We start from the raw sequence: 21,398 nt of genomic DNA, 5'->3' as shown, positions 1-21,398 counted from the left end.
CTATTCTTCCAATTATGGTGGTGCTTAAAAGAGAGAATGATGGTGTTATTTTGGATTTTTTTTTCTCATTCTGAATGGAGGTTTTGGAACTGTTTTCCTCTACCCAGATAAACATTTTAGAGGAACTGTTGATGTTATTTGAAAACTGCAACTCTTATTAACAGAAGGTTTTTAGAAACAGATGTCCTTATCATAATAGGGAATTTTAATGTGTTTTTCTTCTCCTAATGGAGAGTTTAGGACAGTAATAGGAGATTTTAAGGGCTGCTGTACTTACTCTGATAATGGGGATGTTTTAAGTCTATTGTCCTCATTCAATGAAGGGGTTTTAGGGTTTCATGTTGAGATTGTGCTGGGGATTTTGGGGGGATGTTGTTCTATTTCTAAAGAGAATTCAAAGGGACTGTTGATGCTATTGTGGGACTGTTGCCTTTATTCAAATGATCATTTTATCTATATTTATCCCTATTCATTTGGGTATTTTTTTAAGGGGATTGTAAACTTTATTTATGAAATTTTCTCATTCAAATGAGGATTTTTAGTGACTAAGGTCCAATTTTAACATAGATTTTTAGGAACTGTCGCCATTGTTCTAATGGGACATATTGCACTATGCTTTTTCTTTTATTTAACCCTGATTGTTGAACATGATGCGTCACTTGACATAACTTTTGTTTTCAAGGTAGACTGTGCAACGCTGGGCGACGCAGCTAGTATTAAATAAAAAAAGAAAATTATGAGATTTTTTATTTTGCTGCTTGAAGTTACAAAATATAAAATTTATGTGTTCTTTATATTTGAACTACTTTTAATACAGTCTTCTGTACTATTGCATATTTGTTAATTTCTCCTGAATTATTAATGATGCTTTTAGATTACTGCTCCATATGAGTTGACTGTATTAATGAGTGCTGTCCGTGATGGTGAAGAAATTGACGATGATCCTCTTATGAAAAAATATAAATTCATTCAAAAGGTACTTCTTAAAATTAATACTATTGTGGTACAATTTGAAGTCATTTGCCATGTCCCACTACGCTTTAATGGTTCATCATGTGTACAGTGATGTAATAGCAAATTATCTAGTGAAAGAGTATTAAAAATCTACAATTGCAATACGTACTTTTTTATGTATAGAAATAAAAAATATATTTATTTTTAAAAGGATTTTTTTTTTAATTTAAGTTTTAACGTTTTTTGATTTTTTTTATCCCCTCTAATAAAGATAGTTGCACAGTAAGGCTCTGCTCATGAAAGAAAAATATTCTGATATTATATGATATTTAAACCCTCCACTGGGCTGCAGAGATTAATATCATTAGCAAAATTTGGATACATTAACACTTTGAAGCAGAATTTTATCTGTGGTATCTCTTTATTGTAAATAAAAGTAAGGTTTCAAAGAAATTCTGGATGGACTTCTGTGGCGGACCACGCCCAGAAGACCCCATAGCACCTACAGCCTTGAAGTTTTGTACAAAATTACTTCAAACCCCGGTGGTTCGCACCTGGGTTTTTTTTTTTTAAATTCAAATTAGTTTTTTTGTAATTAAGTTTTTTAGCTCATATTTCGCTTGAATTGCCTATTAAAGGGGTGGAAAATTATTTGCACTTATTAATATTATATATAGTTAGAAAGGATAGAATTTTCTGCATACTACATAGTTTGTTTCAATGCTCTAACTTAAATATGGAGGGAATTATTTGCGTTTCTAGCTCAAACTTTTTTAGGCTTAGCTAAAATTTAGGCACTATTCTCTTCATTAAATCTATCAGTAAATTGTGAAGGAATTGTCCCACAGTTTTCTTTTTGACACCACTGGAAAGAGCGGCTTTTTTTACTCCAGATCTAACTCGATCAATGGTCGAAACCAGAAGAACAAAAATATCATCAACGTACCTGACATAAATTTGAAACTGTATCATCAACATACGTCAGGTTACATTGATGATATTAACGTATAGCCAAAAACGGAGGAAATAATCTTTAAAATACCTTACTTAAGAAGTTTGATAAAGTAATAAGCAAGTTGTGGCATTGTCACAGAAAAGCAATTTACCTTTGAAAAGCAATTTACATGGTTAAGGAAGCAGACATTTAAAACAATTTTAGTAATAAAACAAAAATTCAAAACATTCCATTTGAAATATACTAACACAACATTAAAATGCAAATTTGCTGGCATATGCTTTGGTGGGTACTTTACCGTTAGCCAGGCACATGCAAAAATTGCCAGATGATTACTCCCAATGGCCAGCGAATATTCCCAACAAGGGTTGTAAGAAAATTGGCGGATTTGTACATCAATTTGGCGAATCATCACTTGATGTTGGGCATAATCATTTGGCGATTTTCGCTTGCTCCTGGCTAATGGAAAAGTACCCTTTGGTGTTCCTTTTAACCCCTTAAGCATGTGTCTGAGTGTTTTGCAAATTTTCATTTTAACTTTGCGTTATTATCTATTGCTTTACAGCACAAATTTCTTTATTTATGTCTAACTTCCATTTATTACTGAATATGGAACGCAATGAAGTACTCTTTTGAGTTATGGAATTGCTTGTATTTACTTAATATATGACAGTTTGTTAAATTATAATTTGTTTTGTTACTTTTTTAGAAATTTGTTTCTATCTTTACATGATAAATGCACTTGATGACCTATACAATTTTAATTTTTTTTAAATAAAACTTATAGCATGTATGTATTCATATGTGCTATTTGTATTCATATACATATATGCTATAAGTATATTGTATTCATATATACTTATAGCATATATGTATATTTGAACAGGTACCTATTCCCAGTTACTTAATTGCTATTGTAGTTGGAGCATTAGAAAGCAGGTGAGAAAATTATTATTTTTTTGTCTTGTTTCAGTATACAATGGGATGGAGGTATTAGGTAAAGCATCTTGACACCCGCTTTTTCGAAAAATGCAGAAGTTCTACAAAATAAATTTTCTTTTGAAGAAATATTTTAAAATTCGGACAATTCTATTTGACATAAATTATTTGTAACAACTAAAATAAACTACTTGTTAAACAGCTAAAATTAATTAAAATGGAACAGTTTGTAGTTACTGCTATAATATTGCATAATATTTTTTCGTTAATAACAAAGCAAATTATTAGCCTATGCAGCACTTAGGATTTGATTGTGCAAAGTTGTGGAGAGACTCACTCTTGCTATTAGAAATATTGCTCTACTGGAAGATAGAATTGAATAAGGAGAGCTTCCGCAAAGTGCAGAAAAGTAGGCAGGTCTGGCTAGATGCAGGAAACTTTCACAAATCAAAATCTTTCAGAATTATCAGAAGAATCTTAGAAATGATAAAGCATCATGCAAATTTTAAACAAAAATCACCAAACTTTTATCTTCATATCAAATTGATGTAATTCACCAACTTTCTCTGACTTCTTCTTTTTCAAAGAGCTGGATATTTTATTAACTTATTAATTAGTAAATGGAGATAATTGAGTAGAAATTTTCTTTCCATTGAATTTTATTCCTATGACATAGAAACTAAAGAAGTTAACTAACACGGTGTTTCCCTTAAAAGCCCAGAAATACCCTATGGTTAAATTTTGAAATCAAAATTAGAAAAACTATAAATCATATATATTTTTTTTAATTCCAAGTATCAGGCATAAATAAAATTTAAAGCTGTCAGCAAACTCAAAAAATAGTCCAGTCAATGAGTGCTCAAGAAAGGGGTGTAGCATATATAGAATATGCAATAATTTTTGACTTCAGAATATTGTTAGGGGTAGTTAGTAAGTAAACATACTAAAAGTCCCCGCTCCTAGGGAGCGAGCTAAAGGTGGGAAGGAGGTGGGAAGCAAATTTTGGGTTTTTCAAAAACATGTCAGAAACAGTTTAAAAAATGCGTTTAAAATATAAATTCCAATAATTTTCCAAGTATACGTTATGATTTTCGGGAAAATTCTCTCTTTTTGTCAAACATTTGCTCTTAGTACCTTCCAGGATCAGTATCCATGCCAATACTGTTTGTCTATAACAAAGTTGTAGAGCTTTAAATTTCCTTCAATTTGATAGGCTATTTTGTTATATTTTGTTCAACCAATCAAAAGTTACAGAATATCAAACACACACCTTCATGGCAAAAAAACGGAACAGTTGCCATTCACAAATTTCAAACTGACTCGAAAGGATTGCACACTTGCTCATTTCTCAATGAATTCGACAATCCTGATGGACATTAAAGAGGTATTTGTGGATTACTAAAACACAAATGATGTTTGAGGGGGGGGGGGCTGTGAAATTATGACTTTGTGATGAGGGGGAGGAAAGAGTAAAAAGTAGGACATCAAGCATTTTTTAATATGAATATGTTTATAAAAATTAGTTTATGAAAAGTACTTTGTAACAAATGGGGAGGGGGTCAAAAATTAAAAAAAAGTGTAACATCAAACATCATTTATGGACAGCCCCTTACCAAGAAATCGGACGAAGATTCGCAGAACTACGTATAAACAATATGAATTACCTCCATACCCATAACATTATTTAACAAAAGTGAACTGAGGAAGTGCAGAAAGCCAGCACTTCCTCAGTAAGAAATTTGTTAGAAGCAATTAATAAGTAAACATACTCAGAGTCCTCTATCCTGGGGGGGGAGGGGAGTAAAAGTCGAAAGAGGGAGCCAAATTTTGTGGTTTTTGATTATATCTTGGAAACGGCAGGAAAAATGTGTTTCGTATAAAAGTGAAAGTTAATTAAATTTATTGGGAAATTATTTTCATACATATATCTCACATTTTCAGTGGTTTTTTAGGTATGGGTTCTAGAAAACCAATACTTTTTTTGGGGGGGGGGATATTGTTCTTTTTGTCTTAGAGTGTCGTTGCTCAAGAGATCTTGTGCAGCAATCATGTGACAAGGACCCTGACAGTTTTCTGTGTCTTGAAAATACACCGGCTGAACACTTGAACTGTTGATTCAAACCTGATACCAAAGAAATACCTATGCCAATCACTGCAACATCCAGCTGACAAGCAATCAAAAACTATGAAGTTCTAACTTGTACTCAATTTTGTTATTCTTATTGAAATGAATATGTGACACTATAGCATGATAATGAAAATTTTAATAATAGAAATACGGAAAATGTAGCTGACTGGCAGCACCTTTTTGTAATTATAGTTTTTATTACATTATTACTAATCATATTTTGAAAGTGTTTGTATGTAATATGGACTGACAGTAATTATAAAATGAAAATATCATCTTTAAGGTGACATCTTTGTTTTATTCTGAGGCAGAAGGGTCTTGTTACCAGCAGTGGAAAAGTTATTCTAAGAAATTGGTAATGTATTGATGTCACCCCCTTCGTCCTGAATAAATATTTTGATTCCGTTGTTGCAACTGCACTTGCAATGCAAGCTTGCCACCGAGTAGTTTAACGATGATTATCTATGCGTGACCTTCCGGTCACTTGTAGAAAAGCAATCGGTCAAAATCATCTTCAAGATTCCGTCAGGAACTACATCTGATTCCGAGAGTTGCGGTACGAGTTGGTCATTCCTCCTTTCCCAAACCCCCAATCCGGTACTTCACCATTAAGTTCCTAGCTACAGGTGTACCTGGTGGTACGGCAGAGTTTGAGATCAGTCTTGATATTTGCAGCTGATTCTCTAAATGATCTGTAACAGAACTTGTTGTGGGCCTTTTCTGTGGCTAGAGCACCATACCACACAAGAGATACATATGACCCCAGCAGCCTCAATGGATTCTGGGGAAGAAGAACTGTTTGATATAAGATACATGTTGAATGATTTTAGATTTCTAGCAGAATGTTGTGATCAGTTGGGGATTTGGCTATCAAGAGGACAACCAGGTGGACCTTCTCTCAAATGATAGCTACCAAAGAATTTTGCCATCTGATGATAGCCGTCTTCGCAATATCAACGTCAACATCACCTAAAGCTCAGAGCATATTTGTCTCATTTTCCAGCAGCTTCATCATTAGCAGATTTGTCAACTGACTGTTATTATGAAAGTTGGACAGAAACCTTCTTGTCTGACCGTCGTTTCAATTTTCTAACTGACGTGGATGTTCATTTGGTTTATACAGGCATGTCTTTTTGCCTAACAGTTTTGTTTACTAGGTATTCTCAACAACAACAAATTCAAATTAATTTAAATCAATGTCGTTATCAATTTCCTTAAACAGTAGGCTGTAGTATATTGCTGACTTTCTGCACATCCTCAATCCACCAATTCATACTGCTTGTACGTAGTTCTCCAAATCTTCGTTCGATTTCTTGGTAAGGGGCTGTCCATAAATGATGTTACCCTTTTTTTCAACATTTTTGACCCATTCCCCATTTGTCACAAAGTACTTTTCATAAACTAATTTTTATAAACATATTCATATTTAAAAATGCTTGATGTCACACTTCTTACTCTTTCCTTCCCCCTTGTCACACAGTCACCCCCCCCCCTTAAACATCATTTGTGTTGTAGTAATCAACAAATACTTCTTTATTATCCATCAGGATTGTCGAATTCATTGAGAAATGAGCAAATGCACGTTTCTGTCGAGTCAGTTTGAAATTTGAATGGCAAGTGTTCCATTTCTTGCCATGAAAGTGCATGTTTGATATTCTGTAACTTTTGATTGGTTGAACAAAATGTAGCAAAATAGCATATCAAATTGAAGGAAATTTAAAGCTCTACAACATTATTGTTCACAATTTTCATGAATACTGATCCTGGGAGGCACTAGGAGCAAATGTTTGACAAAAAGAGAGAATTTTCCTGAAAATCATGGATTTTTCATAACATATACCCGGAAAATTATTGGAAATTTGACAAAAATGTGTAGAAATAGTTTCATAGGAAGTTTATTTAGCTTGAATTTTCATTTTAAACGTATTTTATCCACCGTTTCCGACAAAAACCTAAAATTTCTCAAAAAACCTAAAATTTCTTCCCCCTTCCCACCTTTAGCTCACCCCCTAGGGGCGGGGACTGTTAGTATGTTTACCCACTAACTATCCCTAACAATATTCTGAAGCAGTGGCGCCGACTCCATGGGGCTTGAGGGGGCCCGAGCCCCCTCAATAGTTTGTTTTGGGGGGCAGAGCCCCCTCAATAATTTAAGAACATTATTTGTCATATTGTGGTTTCTAAAATCACAAAATTATGTTGGTATTTTTTACTTTCCTTGTTTGAAGATATTAGTTACATTGTAAAATACATTCAGTAATGAATTAAAACAAATAACTATTGCTGTAGTAAGCAGGTTAATTGAAAACGAGTGGTGTGAATAAGGATAGTGTTACGGTGCTGAGAGCACTCATAGAATTTGTCCCCAGTGCGCAAACTTCGGATGAAGTCTCGATGGCGACGCTCCCATCTAAGTGTTGCTGATCTGGAAAAAATATATCAGGGTTTGATTTGTATATTTAATGGAAGGGGTGATAGTTTTCTTCAATTATTAGAGTTAATGAAGTTATCTGTTTATTAACTTTTTTAACTCTATTAAAGCATTAATTTTGAGACATTATTTTTATTTAATGAACTCTGGGCCTTATTCAAAGCAAGCTTAAATTAGTTATTTCACTTTTAGTAATCAAAGTGCGACATCAATCTTTTATGCTTTATGCTTTTAATGATAGTTTAGATTTATTTAAATATCATTTCAATCTTTTCAGAGCTATATATTCACTACTAATAGACTAAAAGTATAATTATTACTGTAAATTAAATTAGCTTTTCACAAAAATACCATTTTTTCTTTTTCTTTTTTCAAAGCCAAAAAAACGTGTCGTCTTGTCGATTTTCTCAGAGTGTCGATTTACCGAGAGTCGAGTTTTTGGGGTTCTAATGTTGATCATGTGACTCTAAAATGCTTAAAAAACTTTAAAACTCACTATTTTTTATCTCAAATTTAGAAAATTTCAACTGGCAAGGCCCCCGTTATGGTACCCTCTCCCCAATAGTTGTTTTGAATCGGTGCCACTGGGAGTGCCTTTCCATGCAACTCAAGTGCACTACCTTGTATAGTGCCGTAGCCTAGCTATGGCACTGCACGTCTCCCCACAAAATGGAACTGTAAAATTGTCCCTCACTTAAGACAAGTTACATGATCTAAATGAAGCAGAAAATTTGTGTACCAATTTTTAGATTGTTTTACTTTGAAAACGCCCTGTCACATATGTTTGTTTGTATAAATTATACACACCAGAAAATATGTAAGTTTTCATTTTCAAGGCACAAAAATCTGAATTTTTTCGGGGGGGGGGGGGGCTACGTGCTTTAACATACTCCCTAAACCCCAGTGACATCCGGCCCCCCCAATAATTTTTCCAAGTCGGCGCCCCTGTTCTGAAGTCAAAAATTATCGCATATTCTATGCACGCTATAATGTGTTCATTGACTGGACTATAAGCTTTAAAGTTTTCTAAAAAAAAAAACTGTTGAACTTCTCCTTTATTTATCTAATTTTGTCACCAATAGCAAAAATATAAAATTATATGCGAGTATAGTACCACTAACTAGCATGTTTTTCGTTTTTCAATTATATTTACTTCTTCAATTATAGTTACTTTTCCAATTATATTTACTTCTTTCTTCAGTATTACTAATTGGGGATTTCTCGAAATTGATAATCAACATTTGTTACCAAAAAAGTAAGAATACAGAATTTGTTTGAAAATATCAAAATGATCTGCAAAATACTCTGCTACAACGTTTGCATGTTCATCTATATTATCTAGGTTTGCATGTATCTTAACTTTTTTAACATTTTAAATCACTCTCACCGCATGATTCTAACCACAGTAATGAAAGCCAACTTTCTTTTATTTCCGCAGAGAACTTGGACCTCGCTCCCATATTTGGTCGGAGAAAGAATATGTTGACAAAGCTGCTGAAGAGTTTTCTGAAGTATGAACATATTTCCTTTCAATTATTTTTCTACTGGTTAAATATGAATTGCTATAGAACATTTTAAAATGTATTTAAACATTATTTGATGAAACAAATTTTAAACAGTTCTCATTTACAAATTTTACGCAAGTCCCAAAAAACTTCCTTTTCGATAATTTAATTTTTAATTTTTTTTACATACCGGAAACGGCAAAAAACTTCTTTTTTACAAGCTTGACGCAAGGTCAAAGTAGCTCTTTCCTAAGAATTCCAGCATTGGCGACAATAAATTTTTCTCATTTATATTGTAGATTTCATCTCCCTCTGTCTTTGCTGATATTTTTATAAAGAATTAAATAACTGTATATTCTTGTGTATAAGTCACAAATTTTAGTACGAAAAATGAGGTTTAAAGTTAGGGTATCAACTTATACACGGGGCTAGATTTCCGAAAAATATTTCCATGCGCAATTCTTAAAAGAAAAAAACCCCTCAAAATCATGAACATTTTCCCAATTTTAGTCCAACCCTTTTGAACGTATGCTGAAAAAATGTTTACACATTCTGCTATAATTATACATGATCTGTCTGTGAAATAATAGAGTAAACGGCTGATTACACTTATCTGTCAGATATTCTCCTATGAATATTGTTTACCTTCCACAAATGTTTGGCAGTAAAACTTCACTTTTCATTGTTGTGGTTACATATTTTTTTTTTTTTGGGGGGGGGGATTTAAATGCGGATATGTTTTTTTTTAAATTCATACTTAAATATTTTAAATTTCAGACTGAAAAAATGCTGAGTATTGCTGAAAAGTTATTGGGAGAATATGTCTGGGAAGTCTATGATTTATTGCTGCTTCCTCCATCATTCCCTGTGGGAGGAATGGAGAATCCATGCTTAACATTCCTCACTCCTACCCTGCTGGTAAGTAATATCTTTTTGCAGTATAATTTTATTCCATTATTTTCAAAACATTTTGTAGTTGTGAATGGATTTGATGTTCGTGATAAGGAATCTGACTCCATAATTATCAAAAATAAGACCTTTATTTACAAGTTGTTGATCCTGAGAAGTATCTAAGAGCCGTGATTCTTTGCACTATATTTGTGCCATAAGTATGAAATACATAGCTTCGGTAATTTCCCTTAATTGCATCATATATTGCATTCCGTAATTTCTCATGGAGAAATAGGAAAAACAAGGGGTCACCTGACTCATTTGCCTCCGTGTGGAGAAGAGCCGTGCAACCTGGAAGTTACGTAAGCAGCAGATGGGGAGGGGGGGGGGGGGGCCTGGGCTCGCCACAACATTATTAAGTGTCTTAACTTTTTTAGTCTGTGTAAAATGTCTTTTTTATTGTAAATAGCCTCTTCTGCTTAAAATGTGTTCTAATTAATTTTGCATTTCATCAAACACCTTACTTTTAAGCCTTAATGTAAGTACGGAATAACTTTGCATTAAACTTGAAAATTTGTTACATTTTGCAAAAGTTTTTTTTATTTTGCTTTGTATGCATTGGAAAAAAAAAAGGATCCCAAGTGTCATTAAGATATGAAATGTTTGTTGTTTTGCAATTTGTTTTGAAATCTATTTTTATTATACTGAAGGCAGGTGATAAATCACTAGTTGATGTAGTGGCTCATGAAATTGCTCATAGTTGGACCGGCAATCTTGTAACCAACAGGAATTTTGAACATTTTTGGTAAGGTTTTTACTTTTTAAAAAAAGTGCCTTTTATTTTTCTTTTCTTTTCTTTTTTTTAATATAAGCTTAGCAACATTTTTTAACCACTTGTAAAATTAAAAAAAAAAAAAAGAATTAATGACTGCAGGCATGAAAAATCTGCTCCAAACTGCGCCAATTCTCAATTTCTGATACAACCTGTTACAAAACGGCCAAAATCGTGATTTTTTCACCAAGCTGTGTCAAAAATGTGATTTTATTACCGAAACATGCACTTCAATCCTTTTGCATCCTGCAAGTTTTGCAATCATTTTGAAAAATGGAAGTAATTTTAACCTATGTTACTTTAAATTTGCTTATTTTATTTCTCATTTTAATAAATATTTCATGTTTTGACTAAAATCAAGATGTACCTTTAATTAAATAATATATTAAGTCTTAAGACTGTCTTACGAGTTCATAAAAGTATTAAAATTTATTTTTTTTTTTAAAACTGTGTTTAAGCTGCATAATCACTACCAAACATACATGTATTGATTTTTTTAAAAATACTTATAAAATATATTTTCTTTGACACACTATCTACCGGCTGCCATGCATACCTGAATCTATTCCTTTTGAATTATAAAACAAAATATAGTTTATTTAACATATTGTCTACCGAATACTACTGATGTTTAATCAGAAAAGTTTCTTTATTAGTCAGGTGAAGTTCAACTAATCAAAAGTAGCACATCGACATTAACTGAAGTTAAAAAAAATACAAATATTTGGTCACAGTAGGTGATGTGTCAATCAACATACAAAACAGCAATATGAAGTTCACATCCCTTTTTTTTCCAGCTGACAAAGTGTTGCTCGTGAAAATGAGCTGATTAGTAAAGTGAAAGTAATGTGATTCTAGTGCCTGAAAAGAATTAGCAAACTCTCTTTTTATATAAATGTTGATAAACAATCTCTGCAGTATTTGTTAATATAAATTTTGGAAGACTTTTAGCTTTTTTTAAGGAGTTTTAAAACCTTCGAATGGTTAAGTTTTGAAAAAATCTTTTATGTTTAAAGAATTTTTGTTCATTTATTTATTTATTCATCTTTTTTCAAGAATTTAATCGTCAGTTTTAGGGGGACCTATTAATTGAAGTATTAAAAATAAAATTTCAGACATTGATGCAAGATAAGAAAATTTAAACAACGTCTATAAGTTCAGTTGGGCAATGTGCATGTGTGAATAATGTGCATGTGATGGTTTCTAAATTATATTCATGACATATTGAGGCATAAAAACTTTTTTTTCTTCTAAATACAAGTCTTTTACTCCTGCAATTCTTTTAAACTTTATTTGTTTTTTCAAATTTTTCTGTTAAAGAAATGTTTTTCAAACCAAAAATCTTTTCTTTTCAAGTTAAACAGATAATCAATTCCATTTTTTTTTCATCCACCAAAGTAAAAACAAATATTATATTTTTGTACTAATACCCCCTCCCCCCTCTCTTTCTTTTTGTAATAATTAGAAACTGCTTATAAATATGTTTTTAAAGGTTTTCTTTTCTCTTTAGCTTTGAATGTATTTAATATACTAAAGGCATTTTTAAATTTAAATGCTATAGAATTGTCTGTGTCATGTAATGTTACAAATAAAAATATGATAAATGTTTGCAACAAATGCTATAAAACAACTTAATTAAGATTCTAGTTAGGTATGTATTATGAATAATCGTACATTTACCAAAATTAGTTTCTGCACACTTTTTTTTAATGGCAATATTGCTACTAAATTGTCATTACCTGTGTAGTGATCTTGTACAAAATTTAAAATTCTGTTACAAAACCTTGGGTTCACCTGATACAAAACTGATGATTCTGATATAAAATGGTGTTTTTACTAATACAAAACTGTTCGTTCTGATACAAAATTGACATTTTTGCTTATACAAAGCTGATATAGAAATGAATTTTTGACTTTCCACCCCTGTGACTGCTTTATAGATACAAATCTTTTTATATATGGGCAGTTCTCAAAAGGTGGGAGCAAACACAGACCTCAACTTTGAAGCTTCAACACCAAATAACTTTCATTTTAATTAACTCAAAAATTTTTGAGTTAAATTATAATACTGTATAGAGACAAGAATTGACATAAATTATGGAAGAAATGCTCTTTAAATGCCCTTAAAAAAATATTTTCTTTGCTAAAAGGCGCAATTTTGGACATACCAAAACGTTAACTGAGCAAATGTACCATTAAAGAAAAATTTTTTAAAATTATTTCCATACGTTTCAAAAAAAATTTAAAGGTATGAATCTTACACTGAATAATCTTTTGTTAATATTTTACACAAATAACAAAAGTAAAGACTGATTATTCACTTTGTAAACGATTTTAGAAAATGGTAAGTTTGAAATTTGATGCATGTCCAAAATTTACGATCTTTACAATGCTATTTTTTGAGAACTAAGTATATGATGTTTTCATTTTAAAGGTGTTTATCGAGTCTCAGAATCAATTTTTAATTGTTTAAAAGTGTTTTCATAAGCTTTTATGCAGTATCTTAGAAGAAAAATAATTTTTTTTAACCGTACATGTGAGATGTCCAAATGGCGTTACGATCTTGACGCCGATAATTCTGTCCATCTTACTAATATTATATATGCGAAAGTTTGTCTGTATGGATGGATGTATGGATGTATGGATGGATGTATGGATGTTTGTTACTCTTTCACGCAAAAACTACTCAACGGATTTTGATGAAACTTTACAATAATATAGCTTATGCGTCAGAATAACACATAGGGTAGTTTTCGTCCCGTTATGGGGGGCAAAACCCCTTAGCGGGGCAATAAAACACAATTTTTGTATAAATTCTCTAATATTGGGATGAAAAAATACTTGCACATATTTACATTATATGTCCATCGAAAGCTCTGATTTTTCTGCTGAAGATGGCACCTGTTCGAAATTCCTAAGTAGAATAAAAACGAGTTATGAGCTTTTTAGATCCATGTTCGAAGGCTTTCCTCAACTCAATACAGTATTTAGTGTATCATCTCAACTCCCTGTCGATAGCGACAATTGTTGTATTGTTGACTTTCTTTGCTTTTCGTGATTGTTCAAGGCTTTTCTCAAGTCAAATCTTGAAGTAAGATTTTTGCACAAGATTGGCAAATAATACATGATTTGGCTGATGATTTTCCATTTAAACGGAACTTTAATGTAATTAATGGTTTTTATTATTATTTATGCTAATTGAACACTTACTCATTATCCAAACAACCAGCAGATCGCCAAAATTTTTGCAGAAAGATTTCCGTAGCTGATGCATTTGGCAGTTTTTTCAACGTTGCTGTTTTTGAAGCCGAAGACTACGTCACAATGTTTCTCAGCTTTCACCATGTAAACAAAATATCGCCAATCAAAGAATTTTCAAAAGACTTTTTTTACTGTGTTAAATAATCCAGCAACTAAATTAGGCAAATCCATAAACAGCACAAAAACTTCCATTAATTTTCCTTTTTGCACAATTTCAAACAATCACCAAATTTTATTACTTATTTTGGTAACATTTCGGATGAAACTGTTTAGCGCCATTTTATGGTGACCAAAAATATCTCAGCATCTGGCGACGATATCTCTGTAACGAAAATTAATATCATATCGTTTTACAAAGTAAGGAAAGAATGGGGGAGCATCATCGAAGGTACCTCGAAACGACTTTCGCAAATTCGGTAAAATCGCACCAAGAGCCACAATGATTGAAATTTCCCGAAATAACTAAAGCAAGTATAAGGGGATTACGAGCGCAGCTACTTTTTTTTAATCACTTCGTACTTAATTAGCCATACAGAGAAGGTTTTAGACTCCATGTTAAAAAAAAAGTATCAACAGATTAATCTTTTTAAACATGAGAAGATTAATTTCATGTTTTTTAAATTTGTATATGCTTTCGTTTCTAAATCAATACTACTTTGTTCTTTATACTTATTGCTATTTTAGTTTTATGGGTAAGGAAGATACTCGATTTTTAATCACGTCAAAAAGATGTGTTTTAAATTTTTTTACTTAAAACAAAAAACAAAAGCAAGTAACGATTTTTTCTAATAATTATTACTGACCCAGGCAACGCCGGGTATTTTTGCTAGTTTATTCATAATTTTTGATGATCTACTGTCTTCTAACCTCAATAAAAAACGTTATTATAATGTTATCTTCTTTAATCCATTGGTATTTTGCATAATTAATATGTTACACATTGAACAATACATAAATTACAGTAGAAGCATGGCTGGTTATGATCGAACCGAAAGCCATTTTGCGCTAAAATCGCCAAGCAAACCTCCGTTGGCGACAACACAGTATACGATAAGCTAAAGGTTACCAGAGGGGAATTCCAATTTGACAAATGTAGTTTATCGTCAGCTGTACCAGTTTTGGCGACTTTATCACCTGCGCTTGCAATTTTTTTTTTTTCCGCTTTTATTATTTTAGAATTCTTTTTCTCTTCTTTCTTTTGGAAACATAATTTAACGATCTCCAAATAGAAATACGAATTTCTTTCTTCAATAATTTTTTTAGACATCATTTTAATTCTTATGACATTAGAAAAAATATTCATTATTAAAACTGATGTCACTTTTTACAATTGTATTTTTTTTTAATTTGAAGCTTTTTTTTAAGTTTGCATCAATTTCTTCAAAATCATTCCAAAACTTTATTATATGTAAGGAGCAGCATGTATAGCCATTCAAGTATTTCATTAATATCCTCTTTATTATTAAATTGCAAAATTCAAAAAGTAGTAAATAAAATTTTCATTGGAAAAGTTAAAAATCAGATTAACAATGGTCAAAAATGGTGAAACTTATGTTATGATGATGTCCAAAATCCGTTACCTACAGGACAACGATGTCCAAAATCTGTTACCTACAGACTGCTGATTTAATTTGCTAATTAACATTTTTTACAAATACCTGCTGTCTTTTCATGTTCATATATTGTGTTCTAGGTATGCATACTATAGAATAAAAGCAAAATTGATGTCAAATTCGAAAATTTTTGAAATTGCTCTAAGTTAACTTTTTTGTCCCCACCTTTTGAGAACTGCCCATATACAGAAATAAATCTCAAAATGCTGAAAGAAAACATTTTTTAGAAATTAGAATTATTCTTTTTTCTTCTCCTTTTTGTAGCATAAAACTTAAAAAAGGGTACTTATATGAGCTTGATGTAAAAGGTCACCCTCAGGACTTCCTATAACTGATCATATAGGTGGAACTGCATCAAAGCCACTTAATATGCATTTGTCAATACAGTAAAACCTGTGAAGTTGACCACCTGTCTAAGTTGACCACTTTTTTCAGGCACAGAATTAGCCCTTATCATATAAATCAACCTCTGTAAGTTGACCACTAAAGTAGTTCACTGCAGGTGGTCAACTTACACAGGTTTTACTGTATATAAACTTATATCTCTTTATAGTAAATAAAAGTAAGGTTTCAAAGAAATTCTGGAAGGAAGTCTATGGCAGACCTGTGTCCAGGAGACCCCATAACGCCTACAGCCTTGAAATTTTGTACAAAATTACTTCAAAACCAGATGGTGTGCACCTGGGGTTTTATTTTTTTAATTCGAAATAGTTTTATAGTAATTAATTTTTTCAGCTAAAATTTTGCGTAAATTGCCTATTAATGTATATTAAAGGGGTGAAAAATTACTTTCATATATTAATATTATATATCGTTGGAAGGGGTGAAATTTTCCACGTTCTAAACAATTTGTTTCATTGCTCTAACTTAAATACGGAGGGAGTTATTTGGGTTTTTAGCTCAAACTTTTTTAGGCTTAACTAAAATTTAGGGACTAATTTCTTCTTTAAATCTATCAGTAAAAAGCGAAGGAATTGTCCCACAGTTTTCTTTTTGACGACACTGGAAAGATCAGCTTTTTTTACTTCAGATATTACTCGACCTATGGTCAAAAAATTGGGCTTCTATCTCCAAAGGAAAAAAGTTATAAGCCATTAAAAATCAAATTCGAATAATTTCATATGCCTTAAAATTATTGATGCTTTATTTGATCTTGCCATAGTTACGTCTTTTCCATTCGCTTTTTTTCTTTCTTATTCACAAACTTTAAGAATTTCGATTTTAATGGAAAATCTTAGGCTCAACTCAAGCCCTGAACTAAAGAGCAAAATATATTACTAAAGACACGAATATGAAAGCGACTTTTCAAATGTACAAAACTGCAATGTTCAGGAGCCCCTTAGCCCTTACGGCTCTGAAAGTTAGTGCAAGTTATTTTGAAACCTGGGGAAGGGGTGCTTTTTGTTCCAAAGGCGCAATGCGTTTTTAATCTGTTTCTTTTTAATTGACAATTTAAATTTTTGTGAATCAAACAAGATTGCAAAGCAATCTTCCAAGGTTGGTGAGCGTTAGCGAGTAGGGGGCAGGGCCCCCTAGTATAAATAAAAAAAAGTTTGTCGAATTTAGTACATTCAAAAAGACAGCTTGATTAGATCATAATTTTTTAAATGAGCTGAACCAATTAAAATAATAGAATCAATAAGAAGTAATAAAACTTTAAAAAAATTTTTTACTCAGAATAAAGAAGCATACAAATATGCTCAAGCAATGTACTGATGTACAACATACCTTACTTTAAAAAATCCATAATATAGAACTGTCATGTTTTTTCCTTAATTTTTGTGCCATGTATTCTAATTTTTGTATTATCTGAAATTTTTCTTCAGCTCACTTATAGCACTTTAAAGTATTCTTACATTATTTATGCTCTGATAAATTGAAATAGCTGCTTGAGGCTGGTCTCATTAGCAGTGGAAGTCTCAAGTACAATGGATCAAATTAACACTATCTCCGGCAAATGAAGTTTTAGACTGGAACACTGAAACATACATTAGCAGGCGCTTAGGGTACTTAAATCTAGATATATAATGAGAACAGAAAAAAATGATCAGCAAATTTTTAATCTGTAATTAGAAACTAACTTTAGATAAAGCTGTTTCAAGGGTGATTGTGTTTCGGATACACACCAAAGTTACGGCATTTTCCATTTGTTAATACCAAAAATCCAGTATTGTTGGTTATGCTTTATCGCCCACTTAATTTTTTTTCCTTACTGCAAATTTTCGGCAATTATATCGGAAATTATTATTGATATTCATTGTGTAGACCTGTTAAAATGCAGTTACGATATTATTTTACTTTAATATTTTTTTTATTTGCCGGTTTTATACTTTTAATGCTTTTATTTTGAAAATGTGATCCCTTTGCATTCGATATGAGAATCAAAATTTTCCTATTTTTGATGCTTATTACACTTTGTTGGGAAGTAAATAAATCAAATTCTTTTTACTTTTGTCAGAATCATAAATTTAAAATTTCAAGTGATACTCAGCATTCTTTATGACTACCAAATGTCAAAACGTAAAGTACTGAATTGTTGGTTTAATTTTATTTTTCCTTCAGCTATGTCAATAGTTATTAATAATATTTTTCATGTACCTATTAGAATACCATTCTAAACTTATTTTACTTCAATAAATTATTTTATTTGCCATTTTTATGCTTTTGGTGCATTCATTTTGAAAATGGCAACCTCTTTGCATTCGCTATGGGGATCAGATTTTCCTCATTTTTTACGATTACCACACTTTTTAGAGGCAATCAAACGAAATATCTTTTTATTTTTATAAAAGTCATCAAATATGGAAAAATTTTAAATAAAATTCCTTGCCTTTTAAGAGTGTCAAGTGTTAAACAGTTGAATGCTAAACCGCTAGCTTAATTTTATTTTTATATCTATAATTTAAGTTAGATATTTATAATATCTCTAGTTAATATTTTACTTCCATTTTAACATATTATGTGAAATCTTTGAATCAATTCATACAGTATTGATTAGGAGATTAATATATTGCATCTAGCTAATTCTTTTCCGTACTTTAAGTAACAAATGTAAATTACATTCATTTCCGAATATTTGTGAGGAATAAACTGAAAATTAGTTGTGAGCCTTTTAATTTCACCTTTAAAAAAAAAACTTTGTTTATATGTTTATCAATGATATATATCTTGAATATTTTTTTTTTTTTGAGATAATAAATATAATACTTACTCATAAGTAACTTAATAACTCAGTAACAATTTAGTTAAATATTACACATTATTTTGACTTAAGAAACTTTTCCAAAGTAGGAAATGTATGTCCCCCCCCCCCCCCCTGCCATTTTCTCTTTTAAACTTTCGAGTATTTTTTTGTCTCTTTTCACCTTGGAATGACTAAGAACAACATTTTAGTAGAAAAATCATATAACGTAAATTTTAATATTACACAGTGAAACCCCGATTTTACGTCCCCCAAGTCTGCTATTTCCCCGCATTTAACGATGTTTCATCGGGTGTTATCATCAGTTTTGGTGTTATGGATTTCCCACACGTCACGATTTTCCCGTATTTTACACTTTTTTAACCCAGTCACTTGAGAAACATAAAATTGGGGTTTCAGTGTAGTATCAAAGAAAAAATTTCTGCAAATCTTTGAAGTAAATTTTATTATGTAATTGATACTAATTATGTTTTATCATTTATAGTATATGGTTTTTATTTCAGATTTATGCTAAATATTGTAAAATTTGCTTATGCACATTTGAATGATTTACAATTAAATTTTGATTAGTTTCACAAAATTTCCTGTACCCTTCTTTATTTTGTAACTGAGTGTTCATGAGATAAACTAATGTATATGTTCAAAATGTTTAAATAGATTATTTATTTTTTTATGTTGCATTCTAAATTCCATGTAATGTTCTAGGTTGAAAGAAGGCTTTACAAATTTTATTGAGAACAAAATCATAGGAAGCATGCATGGAGAGCCTGCTCGCCACTTCAGAGCATTGGAAGGCTGGAAGGAATTAGAATATGCAGTATGACTTATTTATCAATATCAATATAATTTTTTTAATATTTTCAACCTATCACTTTTACACCCTTTAGCTCCCCACCCCCTCCCAGCCCTGCTGGTATTTGACTGGTCTCGTGTCAGTGTGTATCATATCTTTCATTAAATTTTCCATTCTTGCTTGTTAGAAAAAGCCTCTTTTATGAATTTTCAAGTAATTTTGTCAAAATAGGATTATTTTTACAAAATTTACCATGCTTCATTTCTTTTTTGTGTAAATCACCAATACAAAAAATATTGAATCAGCAAAAAGTTAAATTTACAAAAACTGGTTCAGTAAAAAAAGTCTAGACATTTTAGAAAATTAATCATTTTAATGAATGCCAGCACATTAGTGAACATGCACAAGTTTTGAATGCAAAAAATGCTTGCAGTTGTATGAAATTTTTGAAAAGTTGTGACTCAAAAGAAAAAAAAGGAAAGCAAATCAGTACAGTCTTGAAAATGTGGAATCGTTCTGGTTCCTGCGATTCCAAACTTTGAAATTTGGCAAATTTTAGAGGTCATGGATAAATTTAAAGAATAAATATCCTATCCCCCCTCCCCAAAAAAACTCAATTTGATTAAAAAATACACTTTTACTTCCCCTGTGTTTTTTTCTTAGCTACTAAGTCAAATCTTAAAAGATTTGTTTTCCTTCGTTATAGATTGAAACTCTAGGTGATCAAAATCCTTTGACAAAGCTGGTTCCTGACCTTAAAGGTGTGGATCCTGATGACGCTTTTAGTTCTGTTCCTTATGAAAAAGGTCACACTTTACTTTACTACCTTGAAACTCTTCTAGGGGGACCAGGTAAATGAGAAAAGAAAATATTTGCCTCTAATTTAATATTTTAAACGAATAAAATTAAATTTGAAAGGAATTGTTTTTGTGCTTTTATTTCTCAGAGTAAATAAAAGTAATTTAAGAAATTAATAGACTTTTATTCTTGTGTAATATGTGCTATTTATAAGTGCACATACATGCACATAAAAAATGTAGAAAAAATATTTTTACGTATTAAATCATGTAATGTGCAAGAAATATCACCAAGGTTCATATTGACTCCTTTAAAACTGCGTGGGATAAATATACCATCTCCAAAGTGCTAGTGCTGCTAGTCCAATAATAAAATTAATATTTAAAAACCAAGTGATGTACAATACATTATAATAACCAATGCTTTTGTTTTCTACATAGAATATTATACTTTTATTTTGCAGTGGTTTGGCTATAGCAATCAAACTACTTGTTAACATAAACTTGAAATGGTTGTTGAATCAACTTTGGCTTCCATGTCATCAAATATAGATGCCTGATAAATTGAGTACAGTAAACTCTTGATTATCTGAGGAATTGGGTGGCACAATTCCTGCGAATTATAAAAATTGCGGATAAACTGCAAAAAGGCTAAAATAAAGGACAAATAAGGTAATAATTGTCCTTCCTCAAAAACTTAGTTGTATTGATGCATAATACTTTCTTCAATCAGTGAAAATATACACAGTACAGTTAAATTTTTTTATATTTTAGCATGAAGAACTTAACATCAATAAAGAACAAGTTTGTGCACGATGAAGAAACCGCAATAAATAAATAAACTACTGTTTAAATTTACAATTTTTTGTCGAAAAAAAAACAGCCATTGGTATTTGCTTTTTGCAGCAAAAATACATGTTCCTGATTGTAAATTGTCTCGTGGATAATCCTGAGTTTACTGTATTTAATTTAACATTGTTGAATGCTGAAGAATGTTTAAGTGTTATTCATTTGTATTAGGTGATCCAGAAAGAAGTTTCTGAATGTTATTGTTTAGTAACACAAAAAAAAAAAAAAGAAAGAAAAAAAATGAAAGA

The 21,398-nt window shown here is 31.2% G+C and overlaps 1 protein-coding gene across 1 annotated transcript in view; it reads left to right on the top strand.

Moving 5' to 3' along the window:
- LOC129225499 (leukotriene A-4 hydrolase-like) overlaps nucleotides 1–21,398 on the top strand; it is a 60,704-nt gene that overhangs the window by 10,389 nt on the left and 28,917 nt on the right. Inside the window, exons 5-11 of the mRNA XM_054859927.1 lie at nucleotides 875–976; nucleotides 2,796–2,848; nucleotides 8,846–8,918; nucleotides 9,690–9,830; nucleotides 10,514–10,608; nucleotides 19,417–19,528; nucleotides 20,211–20,355. Of these exons, the coding sequence (XP_054715902.1) occupies nucleotides 875–976; nucleotides 2,796–2,848; nucleotides 8,846–8,918; nucleotides 9,690–9,830; nucleotides 10,514–10,608; nucleotides 19,417–19,528; nucleotides 20,211–20,355 (721 nt within the window). The remainder of the gene's footprint in view (nucleotides 1–874; nucleotides 977–2,795; nucleotides 2,849–8,845; nucleotides 8,919–9,689; nucleotides 9,831–10,513; nucleotides 10,609–19,416; nucleotides 19,529–20,210; nucleotides 20,356–21,398) is intronic.

This window comes from Uloborus diversus, chromosome 7 (genome assembly GCF_026930045.1).
Source record: "Uloborus diversus isolate 005 chromosome 7, Udiv.v.3.1, whole genome shotgun sequence".
In the NCBI taxonomy this organism is placed as follows: domain Eukaryota; kingdom Metazoa; phylum Arthropoda; class Arachnida; order Araneae; family Uloboridae; genus Uloborus; species Uloborus diversus.
This window is presented reverse-complemented; position numbering and strand designations above follow the sequence as displayed.